The following is a 24594-nucleotide window of genomic DNA, read 5'->3' on the forward strand; positions in this document are numbered from 1 at the left end:
CATTTGACCAATTACCAGTTAGGTAAAGTATTTCTTAGCTATTGGAGGAAACCTGGAGAACCTGGAGGAAACCCGTTTAGATCAGGGGATGAAAACAGAGACTCCAAACAGAACGGTGCCCGAGTCAAGAATCGAAACCCAGGAATGTCTTGTTGTGATACACAAGTGTTACCACTGCGCCCACCCAGCCACGCAAAGGGCAACACATCTACACGCCGCTGTGTTGAGCTAAACATGTTATAAACAACATTGCAGATTGAGGATAATGAAATGACACGAACACAACCCTACTACCCTTCAACAAAAACCAACATCAAACATTCACAAAGTAGCCACGGTGCCTGTCCGTGGCTTGTGCTTTTAGTGAGCACAAGTTAGGTCCCGCAAAGAAACACCTCGGGGGATTGTGTGGCCCTGGTCCGTGACCGACCGCCTTTACCTCCCAGTTGCTGCTACACACCAGGCACTCATTTAAGGCTGAGTCATCCACGTGGAGGCTTAGAGCAGGTTCTGATACCACTCCTAAGAATCGGAAGTCAAGTCTTTGGGTTCCTCGCACGGTGCGCGGTATCACTGCACCACCACCACGTGATTTTTCTCCCGCGCGCGCGTGCGCACACACACATCTGCACAGAGGGCAATAAGTAGGGGCAAGAGAACAATGAGTGACAGGTGTCAGGACGGACCACACACGTTGGGTGTTTGAGAGGCATGGCCATCAAGCTCCGTGAGTGAGTGTGTGGGAGGGAGCGGGTTCATGCAGCTGTGCTGAGGCTCCGACCACACGGCCATTTATAGAGACAACGAAAGGCTTATTTGGGAACAGCGTGCACATGCGTACGTACATGTACGTGTGCATACAGTACGTGTGTGAATGCTAACATGTTTGTGTGTGTACTTTACCACACAATGGATGGAACACCAGGATTTTAGACCCTACGCTTAAGTGTTAACTTCAAATCCATTTAAGTATAGGTACGAATACATGCCACTTTGAACAACTGCGTGAGCACGTGTGCTGCTGGATGTGTGTGTATGGACGTAGGTTTGTTTTTGTAGCCCTGTGTGTACATGTTTGTGCCTCCCATGGGTCAACAGAGCCTGAAATGAGGACCTGGTTCCGTGCATTAACATTGGCATTGGGAAGATAAAGGTGGTTGAGCAGGGTGCTGCCAACACACATCCCCTTCATGGGCTTCCTCAGCCTTAATAGGTGCTCGCTAACGTCGTTTTTTTGTTCCCCTACAGCCTAAAAGGCGAGACTGGGGATTTTTGTTTTGTTTGTGGGTGCACATGTGTATGTGTGGAAGTCTTTGTATGACTGCACGCGGACGTGCGTGGGCACGAGCGCGGACGTGCGCTCGTGTCCTCCCGAGCACTTTTTCACAGTGGCGGTGGTGGGGGGGGGGGCGTTCTACGTGTGCATGTACGCACAAGGCACGACTCTGCAGCGGAGCCAACTCCGATCATAATTAAAAGGCTGCGGCAAAGAGCATTCGTGGGCCGAGCGCGCGCCCAACGCTCTCAGAAGCAGCACCGCCGCCCGGCGCAGAGGGGGGCCCTCCCGGCTCGTCGACAGCTCACCGCGGCACAAATTTATTCTGGGTGCCGCTGTTCTATTCCCCCCCCGCTAAATTTGTCCACTTTTATCAGACAAGCCCCCTCCGACTCCGGGTCAGATCCGTTTACAAAGCCTGGTGTCGCGGTGCGGAGCACGGCGAGCGCACGGCCCCCAAGGCGAGTGAAAGCAGCGATTAAAGCGGCCGCCGGGGCCACCCTCCTCCCCCCTCCGCGCGGTTCACCGGGGAGCCTCGGTGCTCCGCGAGGGCTTGGCGACTCTCCCGCGGTCTCCGAGTGGGCGCCCGCAAGAGGTAATCGCGGCCGCGTGGCCATCCCCCCTGATGGCGCTGCTCGCGATCGTCGGCGTGCGCCGAAGTGCCACGGAGGGGCGGCTTTCGTGAGTGTCGCGGGCAGTCGCGGCGGCGGCGATTGTCGTATAAGTTGTTCGAAGTTACGGTGTTCATAGTGACTGTTAACACTCCAGTACGGTGTACGTCTTAGATGTCTCCTTGGCTTAGCAATTGTGGCGAGAGGAATTTGTACTGGGAGTTTTAAGTAGGCAGTGCAGTGGAATTAGCGGTTTGGAAACAGTTACTTAAGCAGTTTGCGCGAAAGTGCCGCTATTTTATCAACATAAAGGGTTAAATTTTTTTTTTTTGAATGGGTACAGAAGGATACCCCCTCAGGTCTGTTTTATCACAATCAGAATCAGTAAAATACAATTAAGTGACATTTTATTTTTCGAAATTCATTTAAAATCCACGAGTAAGGTGATTAACACTTGTTTTACATAAGCGGAGAAATATCTTGAATATGTTTAATCATTAATTCGGTGACTGTCACCGAGATCCCTTGTTTAAGGTGCCCTTAAATATCTAAAATGTTTGTTTTATATCACAAGGCTGATGCAACGTTAAATTGCTCAGTTTTGTTTTCCCATCGAATGTAATATTGTCCTCTTTCTGAATGGGTCTGCTGTGCAAAAGTTTGTTTTTAGCCGTTGTGAAAATTAACGTTGTCGTGTACGAACCCTAAACTCAGGCGGTCACCTTGACAAAGAGGGCACATGAGATGCAGTGCTATACTATCATCACCGTCATTCCGCTTGTCTACCCACGAGGGCCTCACTGGAGTCTCTTGACTCTTTTACAGGAGGGTCCTACAAGTGTTCATAATTGGAGGTTGGGGGGGGTGGCGCTGGTTGCTACGCACAATCCCAATCGAGTAATTTTGCGGGTAAAATTTTACCCGTGGCACATTTGGGCCACGAAGCCGTGACCCAATGGCCCACTCTTGCCAACGTCACCACGGAATCTTTAGTGTCCACTGTGAAGCAGAGGGGGCGTATATTAAAAGTTAATGAACTCGCTGTAATGTCGCGGGCGGCCGCTAAAGTCGAACCGTGAACTTCTGTGACAAGCGGCGAACACGCTGCCGCCGGGCCAGGTGACCAGCCTAAATATTCACACCTGGATGAAGAATGCTCCTATAACGGCTTTGACGTACAATTGTACAATGTTACTATAACAACTTACTCAAGCACTCGGGCGCAACTGTTACTACTGCATACCCAAGGTTTACTCACACAGCTACATTGTAACTACAGAATACGATCGATACTTACACACACGCGCGTGGCTACAATGTTACTTACATAAGACTTATGGACACAGAGCCATGATGTTGACAAAGCTATGTAGACATCTGTGGTTAGTTGTAAAAACACTTGCACAAAAACATGTCTGTACTTTATACCAACTTAGAAAAACAAGGGACATTTTCACTTAATTTGTTTATTCAGCCAAAGACTTTCTGCTGCAGTACATATGGGTCTCAATACTTCTTATTGAATACATTACAGCTCAGTGCGATGCACAATGGCACTTACACTTTTACTAAAGATTTGTTTTGACCAAATGTGTGCCAATTCAAAATGCAACGTTATTAATGTTCTGGACTTCTTTTTAAGGCCGGGTCATCTACTCATTTCCAGGCCAGCGGAATCCTCAGTCAGGACCAAGGCTCTCTTGTTCCAAGGCCAGAAGGCTTTGTATGAGCCTGGCTTGGGCTAATCATTGTCCCTTGCGTATTAGAGAGCACGAGCGTGGTTATTCAAAATTAGCCAATGCTGAGATTGCAAGCGCACTAGTTTTAACTTCGGTGTCCATGAAGAGTGTTCCTACTTCCACAGCATCAACATTCTAGCAGTCCTCGTGCCATGATGAGTAATGACAGCCATTCATCCCCATGGGCAGTCCAAAGTGTGATAGGAAACCATGTTGCTGTAGAGAGGACTTGTCCCGCCTGAAGACAACTACTGTTGACTTCTCACCAAAATATCCGTCCTCCCAAGTGGGTACTCATTTTAGTGACCTCAGGGATGATGACGGTGCTGAGTCACATGCAAATTGGGATTTGAGCCTCGTGATGATAGCCATGTACTAGACACCCTTGGTATGTGATGTCGAAAACCTTCTTGTGAAACAACCTTCAGAGCCATCCTGACGCGCCACAAGGAAACTTCCTTCTGCACAACTCGCACGCGAGATCTCTCCACAGTGCAGGCACAGTTGACAGCGCACAGCTACGATGAACACTGGCTCCATTGAGGAGGCCCGGGGGTCAAGCCGTCAATTGTTTCGCTTGTTGTTTAGTAACCAACGGAAATTCCTCGGTGAAGTCATCGCGACATCCACGCGAAAGAGACTGTACCGGGCCTAGCCTCGCGACCTTGGGCCCGCTGAGCGGTTGAACCTAGCGTGTGACTCCACCACCCCTCCCGTCAGCCACTGCCCACTCACGCCACACCTGAACGCCACTGACCCCTGCTAATCGCACTGACCTGTGCTCAGGGGTATAAAGTTACCACAAACATTGAAGCTGTCGACGTACATCACTCGTGCGTCTGTCTGTCATGTCCATGTGTACTGGTACAGTCCGTTGCCAATCCAATGCTGGGTGCGGGCCTCCACTTACCCTGCAGGTAGCATGGGAACATAGAAGTACAGTGCAACAATGGACGTTGCTCACTTCCCTCTGCTGCCCACCACGTGTCCCCCTTGTGTCTATTACAAAGTCTCGGCCATGGTGGTCACCCTTGCAATCACTATCCAGGGCCATACCTGCTTAGCTTCCCAGATCTGACAAGATCAGTCACATTCCTGGCCATTTGGTCATAGGCAGGAACACAATGGGTGGACAATCCGGTCTCTGCAAAACGACCAACTTTGTCTGACGCACCTGTCAGCGCTCACTCCTTTGATGCCTGCTGAACCCACTCGGCTCCGCTGAAGCCCTGACTCCTGGGGCTAGCATGGGCCCACGGTCCATAGGTCACGGCCCCTTAAACAATCCCCGTCAGCGTCCATCAAAGAGGGCATACCCTCGGATGACTCCACCGCTAATGGTAGTCGATCAACTCCCCCCCCCCCCATGGTTCAGCAAGCCTCCTTAACAACCAGGAGCGTATCCTTTTGCTCTGGGATCGTGAGTCTCGCTTGCCAGCTTGGACGCTGGGATGGTGTCACGCGCCTTATCTGTGACTCGTACCGACAGCCGTAATGCAAAGGTTTAATGTCATGGAAAGTATACATTTTTTTAAGTGTGTTACCTGGATAATCCCTTGAGATGGAACATCTCAATTGGAATGGTGTCCAGGGTAGATCAGCTCAGCTCATGGGATATTCAGCAGATAAGCCACACTCTGAGCAGCTACTCAGCCCATTTAGCATGTGTCGCTGTGTTGTCCGCTGCAACTCGCAATAAGGGCAGACGGTTTTGTTTTCAGTGGGGCAGAAAGGGCCTATTGTGCCGTAGTGTTTATGCCAAGCAGTGGTGGGGGGGGGGTGTAAGGACTGCCTGTAATATTTTCCGCTGTGGCTGACACCAGCATTGGATCACTGGGAATAATTATTATATTTTTTTACAGGGAAATATTGCCAAAAAAGCTACTGAAGGCATCGTAGATTATGAATGGGGGTGGACGTGCATGCTAATTGGATGAAACTGTTCGCGATCAAGTGTCGGTGTCGTGTATTGGAGCCTTGGAGGGTTCAATGGGAGTTAATGAGCGTGTGCACGCACAAGACCGTAATTACCCAGTAAGTGCGGTGGAGGATGCAATATATATCTCCAAAACCAGCATGCAGAGTTAGTCAGCCAGCTAGTGGGAGGCAAAGGCACATAATATAATCATGATTAAAACAATAACTCACCACCCTGCATCATTAACAATGTATTTTAGGAGAAAACAGTGTTCGTAGAAGACGACTAACGTTTCATGCCTTTGCTTGTTACAAGTATGCTAAGGGATTTGAAGATTTAGTGATTGCAGGAATCCGTACTTTTTGGTTCTTTCGGTAAAGTCACGTAGGTAGAAAATTTATAGATCAGGACGTGCTGTGTTTGTTTCACCTGATGACGCTTGCTTGTGTTGCGATCGAAACGTCGTGATCTATTCATTTTATATCTACGAGACTTTACCGAAAGAACCAAAGAGTATGCTAAGGGAGTTAACTCAATCGTTTATTTCAATTGGATATACAGCATTTGGCCAGCCGGCCATATTTACAAGCTGGCAGGCACTGGCGAACAACGAATCAAGCCAATTGAAGAAAACAACTCACTGCGATTAAAGTGTGAGAGCGTGAGAGCGGGCCGGTGCCACAGGAAGAAAAAAAAGAATAATGACGTGGTGCGTTCGTGAGTAAAAGCACGACTTTGTGAGCTCTCGGTTGCGTGGGTGAACGAGCGAGTGCACAGCTCTGCAACTGAGCGAGTACATGGTTCAAGCGTGCAATTGAGGAAGTGAACGGATATAAAGTTTACAATGAAGTCAATGGACCAGTGAGTAAGTCCATGATTAAGTAACAAAATAAACAAGCGAACAGTACGCCTCTTTCCTCGCGTATATGTCCCTCCGAGTAAAATATACAAGTCTTTTTTTTTATACATTTTATCATCCTTTTGGTGAGTGCATAAATTCAGCAGTATTGCTTCAACACAAGCAAACACTGTCAGCCTCACTTGAACCAAGGCCAGTAAACTGCCACGTGTTTATAGGGAAGGACATAATTAAGTCATTAAGTAAGTCAGTTACCGAGTACTGGGAAGTCAATTTGCGGGTACTTGAATAACTCTCCCAGGGGGTTAATTAGTCGAGGAGTGAGTCTACATTTGAACGACTAATTGGGTGTGTAAAGTCCTTGACCGAGTGAATGAATCACCGAGTGAAGAAGGTGCGAGCGGCTGAGGAGCGAGCGAGACGGCGAGCGAATGAACAGATTTCGTTCCGCACATGGGCTTGGGAGTCCAACTTAGGGACTGCTGCCGGCATTCCCTGCACAACAAACGCTGCCTGTGTGCTTGGCCAGAGAGAAGGGACACGCGGGCAGCAGTGCCGTTTAACAGCGGGAGACGCGAGCGATGCTAATAACGGGCTCCTCTTTACGAGCCTCCCAAAATTCACAGGATACCGAGCCATGTTTGGTGTGGGTGGGTGGGGCGGGGGGTCAATCGCACCCCCCACTCCAACTCCCCACAACTGCGAGATGCTTCTCTGATCGTAGAATTGGGGAGCGGGGGGGGGGCACGGCGAGGGTGGCATTGACACCCAACTCACACGCGCACCCCATCTCATGCGCGCAGTGGGGGAAGTAGTGCAATTAAGAGAGTGGCATTAAAGCCTTCTCTGCCCTCCCGCTTCTAACACCGCTGCGTGCGCATATCGAGACCACCTAGGAACGTGCATTTTAATTGGCCAATAGCGCTCAGCGGGCGGGATGTTTTTTTACGCCGCTTTCTCACTAATCCCTGATTGTGCATGTTACACGGCACATTGATTAACGTGGAGCACATTGATGTGCCAGCTGCTGTTCGAGACTGTGGTCGTTAGTGATGCAAATAATCAACCTTCAATTACAAACTCCCAGTCAATCAAAATGTCACATCTCATGCAACGCTTACCTGAAAGCAATAAAGAGGTTGCTAAATGTTTTTGCCTAATTGATACATCACATTGAAGTGCATCCGTACTCATCCGCAGCGAGTATAGGGAAGGCGTGTGTCTCTCTTGGCTGTAGAAATTGAACGGCTCAACCGAAGCGTCGAAATGCACGTTCGTGTGCCTTAGATGTACGTGAGTCTTAAATAAGTGACACACGCACATTTTGCGTGTGACACGCTCTAGCATGTTCGTGCATGGTGCCCATTAAAAAAAAAACTTTACTGCACCCCTTGCCGGGGGGCAGAGAATATAGATCAGAGCAAGGTCGCGTTTGACACTTGTGCTATTAGGTTCACTTGTGCCGATGCTATATACGTGACCGGTTGTGCGATTGCATTGGCACGTACCCGTGTGTGTGTCCTTGGTGTGATGTGACGGTGGTTAGTGCACGGCACAACAAATCTCGGTAACCTTGGTTATATTTGGATAACAGCCCACACCGCCTTGGTCAACTCGGCTGAAAATGAGCGTCTGCTCTGGTGTGTCAGCGTCAACCTTAGAGGATCGGGTGTGATGTGGGTAGGAGTACCTAATCAGGGCGTGATTTGTACGTGTTTCTCCGTGCCCGCGGTAGTGTTCGCGTTTAGCGCGCTGCGCTACGAACCTGGTGACCCGGGGGTTCGATTCTCGCTCACGGCCAACACCAGTGACGATTATCTGAACCGGTCCTGGGCCTCTCCTAGATCGACTTAGCCTCAAATGAGTACCTAGTGCAGTGTCTAAAAACATCGCCACGGCGCAGGCAAAGGCGGTCGGGCGTAGTACTGGCCACCCACCCCCTCGTGTACCGTGCCGGCCTTAATAGGTTTTTTTTAAGGCTATATGGGGGATCTTTATCTTTGTGTGTGTACGTTCACACGTTTGGTGCGTTCAGGCATCTCAACCATGGAGGCAAGGGGCCGGCCTGTGCACAGACGCAACCTCAGCAACGGTCGCTATGACAACCAGGATGGCGAGCAAGGTGCCGATGGCCTCAATGGCAGCGCCGGCGAACAGAACATCTATCGGGCCACCGTGCGGTCACCAGTCCGAGCCATCTCGCCAGAGGTGCGCAACATCATCGCCGCCAATCCTGGAGGCCGACCGCGAGAGGTGAGGAAGGGAGAGCGGGATCGTGGCAAGCCCACCTCGAGAGGGAGACCACATTCCACCTGTAGAGGGGGTATCAGCGTCCACCTCTAGAGCAGCACTATTGGTGAACTCTACAGGGTTGCCGTAGCCTGTCTTGTTTAGGTTTCCATTGCGCACCTCTGGATGGTTACAATCGTCCACCTCTAGAGGATGACTACAGTACAATCCACCTCTTAGAGGGTCATAATCAACCTCCAGAGGTGGAATATTGTCATTATTTTAGAGTGTCCACCAGCATTAAGGGACACCACTGATCATTCACAGTGATTCCACAGTCCACTTTTATTGAAGTGGTTTCACAATCTCGAGGATCACCGTATTCCACCACTTTAGGGTCACAGCAGCACATCGTTAGGGTGGTATAGTTCACCCACTGGTGGATATCACCAGCCATCTCCAGTGGAACATCAAAGTCTGCCACCAATAAGCCGTTTGTCCAGTTATAGAGAGACATCGGAGTCCATCACCACAGAGATATCATAGTACACTTTCGTCGCACAAAACCGTGGCATCCGAGCTCAGTGCGGTGCACCCACATAAACCAACCACACATCGCATGCAATGCAGTGGATGGCCAAGCTGGTAAGCTGCACTGACTCGGCTGCTTGTATGTGCACGCGTGCTTGTGCGTTTGACACACAAACAGAGGCACATGCACAGTTACAAGGAGGCATTCGAGGAGATGGACCAAGACCCGGGCAGTCCACCTCCCCGTTCACCAGAAGGTACGATCCCCCGACGGCTTGTGGTCCTTGTTCGTTGTCGACAGATGCTCCTGCGTCTGGCCAAGGTTTCCTCCCTGTGGATCTCCGCTCTGAGCCACTGGACTCAGATTGGACATTCGCAAGACCTCGTTTGATTCAGATACACTGTACACGTGTGGAAAGTGACTCTTGCCTGTGCGTATGGGTCTCTTCTTACTTGTCTGCACATTCAAGTGGATGGTATGCTCTGAAAACCTAGCTGTTTACCCCACAAGCCACCTTACGCAGTATTTAGCCCACCGAATTGAGACATCATCTTTGTTAGTATCGCCTGACTACACATATTTCAGTCCATGCTAACAGGTATCTCTGGCAGCTGTGTAAGACACATGAACAACCGTGGCATGTGGACGATGCCCATGTGCAATTTGCGTTCTGGCCTTGGCACGTTCGTAGGGGTGCGGAGGCTGACAGAAGTAGCCGCGTGTGCGTGTGTGCGCGCGTGTTACAGGGGAGCGGTGGTGCAGCGGTTAGTGCGCTGCGCTACAAACCCGGCGGCGCGAGTTCGATTCCCCCTTACGGCCAACATCAGTGTCGATTATCTGAATCGGTCCTGGGCCTCCCCTAGGTCGACTCAGCCTCAAATGAGGACCTGGTGCGGTGTGTAATCATCGCCACTGGGGAGGCAAAGGCGGCCGGGTGTGGTGCTGGCCACCCACCCCCTCGTGTGCCGTGATGGCCTTCATAGGTTTTTCGTGAACAGCACTTGCCCCAACAGTCTGTTAAGGCTATACGGGGGATCTTTGTCTTTGTTACAGCGCGTTCTCCGATTGGCCTGGCTGAGACGCCGCTCTCCGCCCTCAAGCTCAAGCCCCACAAGCCCATGGAGATCCACGTCTCGTCGGCGCAGGGTAAGGCCACCGTGGTCTCGACAGTTTGACTGAGCTGCACACAGCTCTCTGATTTGTTATCGGGTTTTACCGCGTGTTGTTCGGCACGATGTCCAGCGTCGCAATGCAAAGGCTGCAGTGGAGAGCCACACAGCACAACCACAGAACACCTAGACACGCCAAGCACACAAAGCACACTTGCAGTGCTTGCTAAACGCAATACTTCCACACCTTCCACTCCATATAAAACACACCTGGCAAAGCTCATCCCACTCACAATGCACAACCGATTAGCATGGTTGGCTATGTATGGTGCGGAATAATTTCAATGTACATAACCAATCATGGACACTGCACGGCATTAAGTTTATCGACCACGTGCACTCGGCATAAACTCATAATGCGCACTTTACTCGGTGCATCATTGTTATTATTACCCACGGTCGTGACAGATGTCTCAAAGCACTTGGGAGTTTCAGGCCTTGGAAGAGAACCTTGGCGTTGTATAAGAAAGAGCAAGAGCAGTTGAAATCACCATCGAGAGCACTGCTCGTTTTTCTGTTTCAACAATTTGCCACGGGCAGTGAAAGGGTGTGACAGAGGCTGGGAGTTGGAGAAGAGTCGGTTGATAGGTCGCCCACTGTGGTTGATTCTAGTTCCGTGTGAACCCAGCCGCAGGCCGCATCAATTGCAGTCCTTACCCAGCGTGGTGGATGTGCCACCGCCACTGTTACAAACAAAATTGCAAAGCTGTGGCGAGATGTTAACTGCCTCGCCTGGTTTACAGTAGGTCGTGGGTTCGATCCGAACCCTGGCACCTGTATATTTTTGGTTTGCATGTTCTACCCGCGGTCACGTGGCTATTTCTCCGGGTCCTCTAGTTTGTCCCTCCACATTTATCATTAAGAGTATTTTTGATGCTCTCAATTTCTACATGATAAGCCACTTCATTGAGATATTGTGTTTTGGCCAGGACGCTTCTGTAAAAGAGCTGTCCAACTCAGTGGGCCTTACCTGGTAAAATAAAAAAATAGTTTAAAAAAAAAGGACAACTTAACGGCCAAGAACGCAAGGCACGTGTGGTCATGCCTGAAGCATTTGTTTATTCAAACTAGAAAAACAGGCGCAGACCATTTCACTGCCTGCCGGGATTTGTTGAACAAACAAAAACCCCACCAAAGAGAAGCGGGATCGTTGTAAAACGTTCTCGCATATTGAATGGAAGAAAAAAACGCACGCACACTCGCCTGAGGGTTTGCCTTTCAAAAGGAGTGGCCATCGGTCGACCTGTGTGTTATTTATTTTCTGAAACAATATAAAACGTCGTGTATCCAGAACACATGAAGTGAATATCCATACACTCTAAATGACTTATTCATACCATAAAGCCACACTTTGCCCGGGCATATGCCTTGCTCACCGCTGCCTTAGCCAAGTGATGGTTGATCTGGCCGTAACGTCAAAACAAAGCATCGCAAGCAACAGCAACGGCAGCGAAGCATGGTGATGTTGTGATAACCGCACGTGGGCTACTACGGTGCTGCACGGCGTTTTTGTTGTTGGTGCGGTGTGTTACAAATGCACCCCATGGCTGTAACTTGCATGTCCCTCTGCCTCCGTCCCTCCGTGCGGCCCAATCCCCGGTCTGCTTGCTTGCCCCCTTATCTCCCCACCACCCTCCTCCCTGCCTGCTTCATTTTGGCGCTCATCCCACAGACGTGCCTGACAGCGCCATTCCCAGGTCCACCCTGCCCGGTGAGTGGACCTCACCATCGCCTTGAGCACAGCCATCGTCGATGCGCATAAGCGTCACCGCCATGATCATCATAGTCGCTCGCTTAGTCACTCATTCTCCAAACCTCATCGTGATGGTCATACCCATTCGCGACTGCCACCGTTATCATCATCATCAAGGAGTCACAGTGATTTCCTGCTCATTAGGGCAGCCCTGAGCCAGTGGTGAATATTCCACATACCTATGGTCGGAGAACATCTGTCCATAGGACAACCGTTGTTGACTTTCCTACAAAGTGGTACTCATTGTATCAACCCTGAAGGGATGATGGGCTAAGGCAACTTCCAAATAAGATTTTAACTTTCAGCTTCCGATTGCGATGCACTCACTACCCCTGAACCACCTGGCCAGATTATATGTCGATGCAATCAACATTATCGTTTGTGAAGCTGCGATCAATGTAACCTTTCTAAACGCTATCACCCCATGTAACCCTCAATGTCTCCGTCAGTATTATGATCTTGACAGCTGTTGTAAAAAAAAAACATTACTGCTCTCATTCCCATAATAATAATTAACAACATCATCAAAATCATCGTCATCTTACGCTTCTGTAATTGTACTGCTGCCGTTCATCCCGCGTCTCATTTCGGCGATGCTGAATGGGTCCCTTGCGGGTCGTTATTTGAAGAGAACATTTTAAATGAGAGGAATTTTCCTAATGCGGTAACAGCGTGCGGTGGCGAAGCTTAAGATTACCGGCAGGCTCGCCTAGGCCTCGGCGGAAAGAGGGGGTGTAGAAACCCCCACACTGCCCCTGGCTCACCCAAACAAGAAAACACCACATTCCTTTGCAATGTTAAAGCGGCATTATTTCATTAAATGGCAGCGCAGTGCAGACCGCCGTGTCCCTGGCGCCACGAACCCAGTTGGCAGCCTCGCAGCTCCGTCGCCAGGGTCGGCACGCAGGGGGCAGGGCAGCACACAGGAGGCAGTACGCAGGAGGCAGGGCAGCACGCAGGAGGCAGGGCAGTACACAGGAGGCAGTACACAGGAGGCAGTACACAGGAGACAGGGCAGCACACAGGAGGCAGTACACAGGAGGCAGGGCAGTACACAGGAGGCAGGGCAGCACACAGGAGAGAGGGCAGCACACAGGAGGCAGTACACAGAAGGCAGCACACAGGAGGCAGGGCAGTACACAGGAGGCAGTACACAGGAGGCAGTGCACAGGAGGCAGTACACAGGAGGCAGGGCAGTACACAGGAGGCAGGCTTTGTGGTTGGCGTGCATCATCTGTCCGGTGTGCATGCAGTGTGCACGGCTGTTTGTGCGGTGGCATGGTCACGTGTGCCTTCTGAATGATCGGATGTGCAGCATGATCGTGAAATCAACGCGCGTTCCTCCCGCTCTCGCCGCACGCTTTCAGAGCCGTGGAGCTACGTGGAGACCGTGGCTCGGAACGCCGAGGCCGACGCCGCCAGCGCGGGCCAGCGCGCCTCCCCTTACCACTCCTCGCACGCCGAGCCCTACGCCGCGGCCTCCTGCGGGGAGCCTCGCCCAGACCCCGCCGCCTTCTGGTCGTCTCAGAGACGAGGCCCCGCGGCCGGCGCCACGCCTCGTGACAACGGCGCGAATGCTCAGTATCCCGCGCATCCGGATGGCCCCGTCGGTCTCCTCGCCATCTCCGGGGCGCAGCAAGCAGGCGCATACAGCGGGTACGCGGGCGTGCAGGACTCGCGGGCCAGGCCAGAGCAGGCGCGGCAGCACGGACCGTACGCCGGTCAACCGCCGCACGACCAGCACCGAGACGCTACGGTGACGCTGGCCCGTCAGCCGTCACCCTGGGAGGAGACGTCTGGTTTTACGGATCCACGCGGCACCCCGTACTTAGATGCCGGCTTCGGTGCGTACAAGGGTAACCAGGCAGGAGTACGGTACAATGGTACGGAAGACCCGGCCGCCGGCAAACAAGGGAAGCCCGAGCTGTACGCCTACGGGCCCAATCATGGAGCACAGCAAGGAGTGGCGTCCTTGCAGCCGGCTGGCATCAGGACGGCCACGCCAGTGGACTTTCAGCATGCAGCCCCGCAGAGCGTCCCGTTCAGTGGCATGGAGGACAGAGCTGTCTCAGCTCAGAAGCAGCTCGGCCGGGCTGTCGAAGGCCAGGCTTCGTACGACGAAGCGATGCTCGCGGATGCCATGAGGCTGCACCCTCACCCAGTCATCTCTGGCGTGGCCTACTATGGCCGGAAAAGTGATGATGGAGGCCACGGTGGCTCATCGCTCAGTTACGGAGGCCAAGGGCCCGGGTCCTCGAATCTGTACGGAGTCCAGGCGGCCTCAGCCAATCCAGGCGTCCTGCGGAGACCCCCAGGGTCGGAGAGCCCGGCGCTGTCGCACCGGAGCACGGGTGAGACTCCCGGGTTTGGCGACGGCGTCAGAGCTCTGGGCCCTGTGCCGCCAAGCCCCAGGCTGGTGGCTCGCGGCGTCCACACGTCCACGCCGCACGACGACTACCGGCGGCAGCTCGCTCCGCTTTCGGGCCGGGAGAGCGGTGGCAGCGGACGCTCGTCGGTGAACAGCGCGCTGAGCTACGGTGCGGCGACGCCGTGCGCGTCGCAGAGTCTGGCCTATGAAGCGGCAACGACGCCGCCGGCCAGCACCTACAGCCTCAACTACAGCACCTTTTCCACCACCTCGTACGGCCCATCGGGCGAGCAGCAGCCGTTCGGGATGTCGGGCGCGGCGGCCTCGGCTCACGCGACCCAAACCAGGTTGCCCCGAGGCTCCAACGACGAGGGGCGGCCCGGGGAGGCGTCCCCACCGCGCGTCTTCCCCGGCTGGGACGAGGGAGGTTCCCCAGAGGGACGGGGCGGCAGCGGCAGCGGCGGTCGGAGTGCGATGCGGCTGTCGCCCGGCAACGTGAACGGGAAGTTGTCGACGTCGCCGCTGTCCAGCGGCCTCTCGAGCCCCGGGGGTTCGAGCACGCACAGCGCCGCGGCCTTCCCGCACTCGCTGCCCGATTGGAGCCCCACACACGGTGGGAATCGCACGCCGAGCGCGGAAGACGCGCTCGCACTCGCACAGCGCAAACACGCGCACGCGTTAGCACTCACGCAGCACAAACACACGCTCACACTCAACATTGCATACGGCTATGCGCGCTAACGCGGCACATATGTTCGCACTCATGCAGAACGCACGCACACGCTCGCACTCAACATTGTATACGCGCTCACGCAGCACATCGCTCACACTCACACGGCACACACAGCACATGAGCTCACACTCTTCACTTGCCCTGCAGTAGCGGACGCGTAGCTTGATGACATTACTCTCAACAGGTATATTTTTGTGTTAGTGCCATAGCTCAATATTGCACGACCAGCTATATTTATAATTAACATTGGCACCATCCTTACAATCAGCCGTGTACCCAGCATCTTCATCACCAAAGTTCTACCATCCTCAGCATTATTACCCTCACCGCATCCAGCATCGGCCGTCTGTGGTAGTCCAATATAAAGTGTGCAATGTATGTGCGTGTTCACACGCTGCACCAGAGTTACATTTCCTGCCACTCACACACGAGTGGTAGTTTCTGTCTCAATCTGGCTTAAGGCCTCTATCCGCATGTGAGAAACAAAAAAAGAGATATCAGACTATGGCGCTGGCCCCCGCCGCATGGTCGGTTGTTGTTATTGATGACCAAATGCGTTCTTAAGTCAATAAGGTCCGGTGGTCCAGCAATGTAACTTGCGCTTTTCTCAAGGTTGCTCAATGGCCTCAATATATTTAGCCTTCGTGACCATTATTAATAGCTGTTTGGCAACAACATTTGTCCTAATAGCCTATGTACACTTATAGTGGGACCTTGTGTGTGTGTTAGTGTGGTCTTGAGTGTGTGTGTGTGTGCGTGTGTGTTAATGGGGAACAGTCGTGTAGCAATTAGCGTGCTGTGCTACGAACCCAGCGACCCGAGTTCAATTCCCGATCATGGCTAACACCAGTGACGAATATCTGAAGCAGTCCTGAGCCTCCCCTAGGTCGACTCCGCTCTAAATTAGCATCTGGTGCAGTGTGTAAAAATCAGCATTGGGGAGACAGAGGCAGCCGGGATGTGGTGCTGGCCGCCCGTCCTCTCATGTGCTTCTTAATAGTTGCTTGCTGACAGCACCTGCCCCAACAGTCTGTTGAAGGCTATATGGGGGATCTTTGTCTCTGTATGTGTGTACTCACTAGGTTCCCCGGTCAGCCCAGATGGGAATTTGGAGTCACGTGTGAACTTTGTGCAAGACACATCCAAGTACTGGTACAAGCCCGACATCTCCAGAGATCAGGGTAAGATGATCTCTTATCCCACCGTCCTGCAATTGTTGCACTGATCAATCAAATCTGTAATCTATTATTGTTGGCATTTGCCAAGCTCACTTAACGGAAGCGCCGACTCCACACGTATGGTTTCCAGAGGCACACTTTCGCAGTCGTGAGCATTGGTGGCCATAGTGTGCTGATGATTCCTAATTAATACGAAACCGGTCCACAGTTGTCTATGACTGTATCACTGCTGCTGTCAGTTGGTCACATTTGCTCAAATGTATTTTAATGGTGACCGAAGACAATAAGACCACAATGCACTTCGTCAGGAAATGCTGATGGTTTTAACATATCCACAAAGGCAGTACTGCTTTTTACACGTAATTGTGGAATGTTTGAAACTCACTCCTAACTGCATATATATACAGACACAAACACACACACATACAAAGATGACCTCACACCAGGGGCGATATTAATCAGTGGAGAGTCTCCAGCGGGCCGTTTTAAATTGAGACTGCAGCCTTTTATAGCATGTTGTTACAAAAGCGTGTGTGACATTTTCCATTGTCCGGATTTATGCAATGAGCTAATGTGGATTTTATGAGCCTGTAAACTAAGTTGCGTCTGTGTGTATATTTATTCCTGAATGTGTCTTGTTCGTATGTATGTGTGGGGAGCGGTAGTGTAGTGGTTAGCGTGCTGCGTTACAAACCAAGTTACCCGACTTCGATTCCCGCTCACGGCCAACATCAGTGACGAATATCTGAAGCAGTCCTGGGCCTCCCCTAGGTCGACTCAGCCTCAAATGGGTACCTGGTGCGGTGTGTAAACATCACCACTCAGGAGACAAAGGCAGCCGGGCGCGGTTCTGGCCACTCACCTCCTCGTGTGTTGGCCTTCATAGGTGCTCGCTAACAGCACTTGCCCCAACAGTCTGTTGAGGCTATACGAGTGATCTTTGTCTGTATGGACATGCACATATTTGTTGCGTCTGTTGTGTCTGCACATACAGACACCGTAGATTTAAAAGATGTGCTGTTTGCATTTCTATATATACCTTTAATGTAACCGATTTACACTTAAATGTAAGCATTGTGGCAGTTACTTCAATGTCTGCATTCGTGGACAATCTTTTTGCCTGCTCCCATGCCGCTCCTGGAAACGTATGGGAATGTCTGTATGTGTGTGTGTGCGTGCGTCTGTGTTTTTGTCTCCTTATCTCACAGCGATCACCATGCTGAAGGGTCGGGACCCGGGAGCATTCGTCATCCGTGACAGCAGTTCCTTCCGTGGGGCCTACGGGCTCGCTTTGAAGGTGGCCACCCCACCAGGTCCCTCGCTGGACAGCAAGAAAGGCATGGCGTGCACACACACGCACACACACGCACGCACACACACACACGCACACACGCGCATGCACACACACACACGCACACACGCGCATGCACACACACACACGCACACACGCGCATGCACACACACACACACACGCACACACGCGCATGCACGCGCACACACGCACCCCCACACACAAAGAGAAATGAAGAATTTCCATGCCAGCCCACATGGCACCGTGCGTGCTGGTGCCAGCCCCGGTAACCCGTCTCTGACCCCTTCACCCCCAGGTGACCCTGCGTCGGAGTTGGTCCGCCACTTTCTCATCGAGTCGACCCCCAAGGGTGTGCGGCTTAAGGGCTGCACCAACGAGCCGGTGTTTGGTGAGTGTGTCTGATAAGCTGCGGTGACAGTGATGGTGTAATTGTGGTGGTCTTGATGTGATGATAATGATGATAAGGGCCTTGGTTTTTTGGAATTTATCACCAAGATTACTACGCCTAAATAGTACGAAAGCTGAAAATCACATGGCCTCGTGAGGATTACCAAATACTGCTTCAAAATCATTTGTTATTGATTGCAAGGTAATAATGGAAAGATTGACAGCAATGATTGAAGAGCTCATTAAATGTTTAATCGATACATATATATGATCGCTGATTGGTAAGAAATCATCAGGATGAACTGTCAGTTGTAAATCAGGCAATTGCTATTCTAGGAAAGGAACATGTGTCAGGGGTTTTACAACACTAATTACAATGCATTCCCTACGACGGTACGCCTATATGTGTGAACCTTCTTGTTTCATGTAAGAATCAAGTCAATACACGTTGTGCACAGGAGACCAATCGTGCAAATGTATGCATAGATGGTGGTGGGGGCAGTGACTGGGCATTTGAAAGGTCCTAATATTACTATTAATCTTCTTCTTGGTTCTTTCGGTAAAGTCAAGTAGAAGGGAAATAATAAAATAAATATATTTTTTATGTTTTCTTTTCATTACTTTATTATTTCCCTTCTACGTGACTTTACCGAAAGAACCAAGAAGATGAATCCCTGCAGTCACGAAAGCTTTAAATCGAAACTATTAATCTTGTTTACCCAGGAAAGCATAACTGAGTCTCATGACTCTTTTATTGTGAGGGTCCTGCCATGATTGATGTGTATAATCCCAATTGAGTAATATGCAGGTACTTAAAAAAAAATTACAATTGTCAAATTTGGACCATGACACCAGCACACAATGGCAAACTCTTGCAAGTGACGTCACGGGATCTTTAACTTCACTCCGTGAAAGCAGAAGGCACGTATTTTGACAGTTAATACATCCCATATGACATTTCACATGTGTGATGCACTGCAACTTTCTCCATTAAAGAGGTTGTGTAATGTGTTATTACCTCTTCTTTGTCGTCCAACCTATATAATCGTCTTTTCCCAATATTCTGCACAGGCCACCGCTTCTGGTGTTGGCATTGCCAAACCTTGAGGAGTGCATGTTATTACATAGTAAGCATCGATACATTATCAGTGTTTACCGCACCTCCGATTAGCATGCTTGGCTACGGACGGTGCGAAAGAAGTTCAACTTAGGTACATGCGAACTGTGGCCCTCTGCAACAAGCAGCGACCGCACGTCCCTCTCCCCCGTTATGCATCGGTATTTGCGTGGCTGCATGTATACACGCGTGTCATCTGTGTGTGCGTGCGTGAATGCAGGTAGCCTGTCTGCCCTCGTCTATCAGCACTCAATCACGCCCCTCGCCCTCCCGTGCAAGCTGCTCGTCCCAGAGCACGGTAACAGCCTCTCGTTTACAAACCTCCTCCCTCCCGTGTCCTCTCTCAGCCCCCACAGCCAAATCTCCAAATATTCCTCCTCATCAGCCCAACCGGTACCACGTCACCTGCTCTCCCTATTAACTTGATCGTGTTCTTACGTCTTGCATTTTTTGCTTTAATCTGGCAGAAACGCATCTTAAATTATGCTCATTTGAAGGAAGCGTTATAGTGCCATATCTTGTTGGAATGGGGAAACTAACAAGAGAAACTGAAGAGCTCTTTATATGTTCATACTTGGCTAACAGGGCACATGAGATATTTTTTCCACGATTTGGAGCTGGATTATGTACCATTTCGACATTAGCGTTGGTGGTGGGAGATTGATGCGATGGCGAACTCAGCATGGTTTAACAGGATGCATATTTTTCTATTTGCCGTCTGTGTATAGATCCTCTGGACACTTCTTCAGTGAATTCTGCCTCAGAACTCCTCAAGCAGGGCGCAGGTACAGCACGACCACCTCATCACACCTCCAAAGACGAAGGAAAAAGATCCCCATATAGCCTTTAGCAAACCGTTGGGGCAAGTGCTATTATAGAGCAACTCTTAAGGCCATCACGGCACATGAGCGGTGGCAAGATGTTAACTTCCTTGTCTGGTTTGCAGGAGTTCATGGGTTTGATCCCGATCCTGACACCTGCATATTTAGTGTTTGCGCGTCTCTTTCCCCGTGGTCGCTTGGATTTTTCTCCGAGTTCTCTGGTTTTTCCCTCCACATTTGGAAACGTGCATTTAGAGTATTTGGCTGCTATAAATTTCCACACGATAAGCCACTTCATTGAGCTATCATTTGTGGTCAGGTCGCTTCTGAAAAAGATCTATGCAGCTCAGTGGGCCTTACCTGGTAAAAAAAATCTAAAGTTAATAGTTTTAAATTTCGATTTAAAGGTTTCGTGACTGCAGGGATTCATCTTTTTGGTTCTTTCGGTAAAGTCACGTAGAAGGGAAATAATAAAATAATAAAAATAAAACATAATAAAATAATTCTCACGACGTTTCGGCCACAACGCAAGCAGTCATCCTCAGGTGAAGAACAGGTCTGTCGGAAAGACAGCGTCTTCACCTGAGGACGGCTGCTTGCGTTGTGGCCGAAACGTCGTGAGAATTATTTGATTATGTTTTATTTTTATTATTTTATTATTTCCCTTCTACGTGACTTTACCGAAAGAACCAAGAAGATGAATAGTTTTAGTTTTACAGGTGACGATTCGGGCAATGGCCCTTTAAAGCACAAAGCTCATTCGTGCTAGCTGCCACATCGTTCATCTCAGCCGTGGCACACCGGTGATACACCTGTGTGGTGACCGCCCTCCTTCCTGCAGCCTGTAACGTGCTCTTCCTGGGCTCCGTGGAGATGGAGTCGCTCACGGGGCCTCAGGCGATTGGCAAGGCGACCGCTGAGATCCTGGACATGAAGCCACGGCCCGTGGCAACGACCGTGCACTTCAAGGTGTCGGCACAGGGCATCACGCTCACCGACAACCAGCGCAGGTGCGGAACATTCGGCGGGGCGGGGGGGGGGGGGCACATGGAGGGCCACGCGGGGATCGTGGGACGTGCGGAATATGTTGTACTGACTGTAAGACGACTAACACCTGCGGTGGATGTGGTACACACACTGTGTCTCTTGGTCACTCAATCTGTGTGTCTCTTGGTCACTCACTCTGTGTGTCTCTTGGTCACTCACTCTGTGTGTCTCTTGGTCACACGCCGAGAGGCACAGAGAGACATTCGGTGTGTCTTGGTGTGTCGCCAACGTCCCACGTGGGTAAACTCGTGAATGGGGACTCTGAGACTCAGGGAGGCTTTCCTGCATAATTGGAATTACGACATTGTTATGCTATTGCACATGGAAAACGCACGTGGTGTGTCGGATGCCATGCTGGTGTATGTGTTACACTGGCACACAACTGCAATTTGATATTGAAAAAGTACCATGATATGTCACTGTCGATTTATAGAGGATGTATAGAGGAATACATCTCACGAATAATATACACAAGAGGAGGGATGTTAACTTGGTGGTATGTCAGAAAATTATTCGGTGAGGACATAACAAATACTACAAAAGAGACCGAGTTGTAGATCAGGTTCAGCATCACGAGATAGTCATGGGTATATATCTTGAGGATATGAGGGTGATGTAAGTAAAAGCAACTTTGAGCCAGATTCATAACTTGATGAAAATGTTCAAACCAATCACCTTGAAAATGTGCGTCATCGTTGCCAGTCGAGACACCGGCTCAATTTTACAAAAACAAAAAAGATAAGTGAAACATACACCAACATGTTCATCTGTTTCATGTGTATGGTGCGCGTTGGGTCACCTATTTACGTGTGTTGGGTCACAGCTGCCTATACGGATAACGTGATTTTTGGCTGGACATCGTACAAAGACGGTCACTGCATCGCACGCTTTCACATGCGCTTTTGTGGCCGTCTGGAACGCTCTTCCTTCCGATATTAGGAAGCCACTGGGAGCTATGCACTTTTAAATCACCCAGATTGAACACTCATTTATTTAGAACTGCTTTTGTGTTTAGTTTGTTGTCCTTCCGCCCTGCACTTCTGATTGGCACGGTTGGCTGCATAACGGTGTGAAAGAAGTTCAACATACGTATTTACATACAATGTGAAAACGCCATCTCACGCCGCATTCTGCCTCCAACACACAGGCTGTTCTTCAGGCGTCACTATCCCGTCTCGACAGTCACGTTCTGCAACGTGGATCCCGAAACGAGGACGTGAGTCACACGCGGTTGCTATCGACGATTGGCGGGGGGGCAGCGCCGAGGACCACTCGGAACATCGCACACACAAAAGCGTAGCTCACTTGAGCAGACGAACAACAGCAGTCGTGCCTTATGCAGGGTCGGGTCGGTCGGGATGTGCTCCTGATTGATTATTATTTTTACTAAGCCCAAAACAATCGAAAACTTTTTGTTTCAGATGAATTGGTAAAGGTCAATTTATCACGATACGTAAATGATCTGAAATACACCAAATTTATCAGAAATCGTTCTTTAAAATACACAAATCATAATTATTTATCATTTTAAATGCATCCCTTCCCGGACGGATCCTGAAGACAGGCCCCATTGGTCCAGGCACTCGTTATAAGTCGACTCACAGCTCGCTCCACGGCTTCTCCTGAAACTTCGGGCAGCTCGTGGGAAATGAAAGCCATGTTATGGAACGGAACTCACAGGTCGATGGAAAAAATGAAAGAGATGAAAAGAATAACACACCGATGTCTATTTAAAGCCTGCCGAAAGCATGTCGAGATAAAATCTGATATTTTTCAAGAGAGATCCGGGTGAGGAAAAACTAGACAGTCATTTCCTTTATTAGTGTAAGGCCCCGATTGGATCAAATGTTTTTTTGTAAGCGGCCTGGGAAACTCGAGATTCAAAAGGAGCCCTGTTGTGTTTTTTCGTCATTTAGTTGCGGGTCATTTTTTTAAAGATATATGGTCTACAGCAGAGCACACAATTGTCTGCCTATAAGAATGCAAAGTTTTCAGGCTCTGCGTAGGCAGCATCTGTCACCAAATGTGATTACAAAGTGAGCCACTTAACCCGTGAACACAAGGGCGTGTTACCCCCACTTTAAATTGAATACTGTGCTTCTTGTAAAGTTAAACAAAGGTAGATCCATGCAATGAAATTAGTTTATAAACTCTTTTACTGGATTTGTTTTGCACTATACTCTTTTGCCATTGCTTATCACAATTGCAGCCTGTGAAAGCAGACTGTTCAGAGAGTTTCCGTTTGTCTTTAGAACAAATTTCTGTATATTTGACTCAGATAAATATGTTTCTATCCGTCACAAACCATACTTTATTTTTACTGAGATATAAATGCTTTCATAACCAATTAAGCCCTAATAAGCTACATTTGACATCCAATTACAGTTATAGTTATGAAGCTACTGAAAACACAATGCATTAACCGTGGCTTTTGATGCCAGTTGTGGCTATTAAAGAGAGAAAAAAAATGCCTTATGCGAGTCATTTGTTCTACGAAATAAAACTAAGTGATTGTAAAAAATTAGCACTGACATTATACTCTTTGCACATCAATCATCGCCCTCTACTAGTGGCAGACTAATACCTTGGGTCACTTGCAACTGAGACTATCCTGGTCTCTTGGACTCTCGCCTGGTTAAACGAAATAAACCTAAAAACATTTTCGATGTATTCCTGAGTAACTCGAAGTCACCGCTTAACCCTGTCGTTATTTGGAAACTGACGCAGTTGTGTAGCAGAACGTGTAGAGGCTCCCGTGCAAACTTTAGAGGCTACTGCACTCCAAGGGAAGTCAGGCGTAGATATTCGTCCAGTTCTAGATTTGAAGCTTTCGTGACTGCAAGGATTCATACTCTTAGGTTTTATCGGTAAAGTCACGTAGGTAAAAAATAAAATTAAAATAAATAAAAGTAAAATAAAAATCACGACGTTTCAAGTACAGCAGTCGTGCTGTGACGGTTCCACCTGAATACGGAAGCTTGTGTTGCCTCCGAAACGTCGTGATTTTTTATTTTACTTTCATTTATTTTAATTTTATTTTTTACCTACGTGACTTTACCGAAAAAACCTAAGAGTATTCGTCCAGTTCTCTCCACCACTCTTCGCCACTCCCCCGAAGCACAAAACAAAAATAATGCATGCACAGGCCCCTCACCAGTGGCACATTTAAGGGTCCAACACCAACACCGCTCGTCCAATAATCCTATTTGTCTGTCCGGTTTTGTTGATAGGTGGGTGCAGGCGGAGGGCGCTCCGGGATCTCGGTGAGTGGAAATGGAGCGGTTTGTAATAAAACGGGGAGCAGTAATATTGCAAGCGCAATGCACACTTGTGACCTCCGATTTACCTGTGCTGTTTTACCACATTTATATCGGTATGCGCTGCCTCAAAGTGTACGCATGTTTAAACATGCCTGCGTATGTGTGGATGTATTTATGTTCGCATATGTGCGGAGTTGTGGATCAGAAATTGGTACATGTCACCTACAGTCCCAACATACGTAGTTCAATTCCTGAGCATGCACAACGTCAACCGCTCCTGTGCCT

The 24594-nt window shown here is 49.9% G+C and overlaps 1 protein-coding gene across 9 annotated transcripts in view; it reads left to right on the forward strand.

The window, feature by feature from the left end:
- Positions 1-24594, forward strand: part of LOC144939678 (tensin-1-like) — a 122148-nt gene that overhangs the window by 94578 nt on the left and 2976 nt on the right. For 8 of the 9 annotated variants that reach the window (XM_078866717.1, XM_078866718.1, XM_078866720.1 and 5 more), the window contains 13 exons: positions 8439-8656; positions 9342-9420; positions 10218-10310; positions 12006-12044; positions 13454-15067; positions 16270-16368; positions 17574-17702; positions 17973-18065; positions 19402-19479; positions 19910-19966; positions 20844-21012; positions 22197-22265; positions 24280-24312. In XM_078866717.1, coding sequence (XP_078722843.1) covers positions 8439-8656; positions 9342-9420; positions 10218-10310; positions 12006-12044; positions 13454-15067; positions 16270-16368; positions 17574-17702; positions 17973-18065; positions 19402-19479; positions 19910-19966; positions 20844-21012; positions 22197-22265; positions 24280-24312 — 2770 coding nt within the window. The remainder of the gene's footprint in view (positions 1-8438; positions 8657-9341; positions 9421-10217; positions 10311-12005; positions 12045-13453; positions 15068-16269; positions 16369-17573; positions 17703-17972; positions 18066-19401; positions 19480-19909; positions 19967-20843; positions 21013-22196; positions 22266-24279; positions 24313-24594) is intronic. The other variant, XM_078866719.1, reaches the window with a different exon arrangement.

The sequence above is a fragment of the Lampetra fluviatilis genome, chromosome 2 (assembly GCF_964198595.1).
Source record: "Lampetra fluviatilis chromosome 2, kcLamFluv1.1, whole genome shotgun sequence".
Classification (NCBI taxonomy): Eukaryota; Metazoa; Chordata; class Hyperoartia; order Petromyzontiformes; family Petromyzontidae; genus Lampetra; species Lampetra fluviatilis.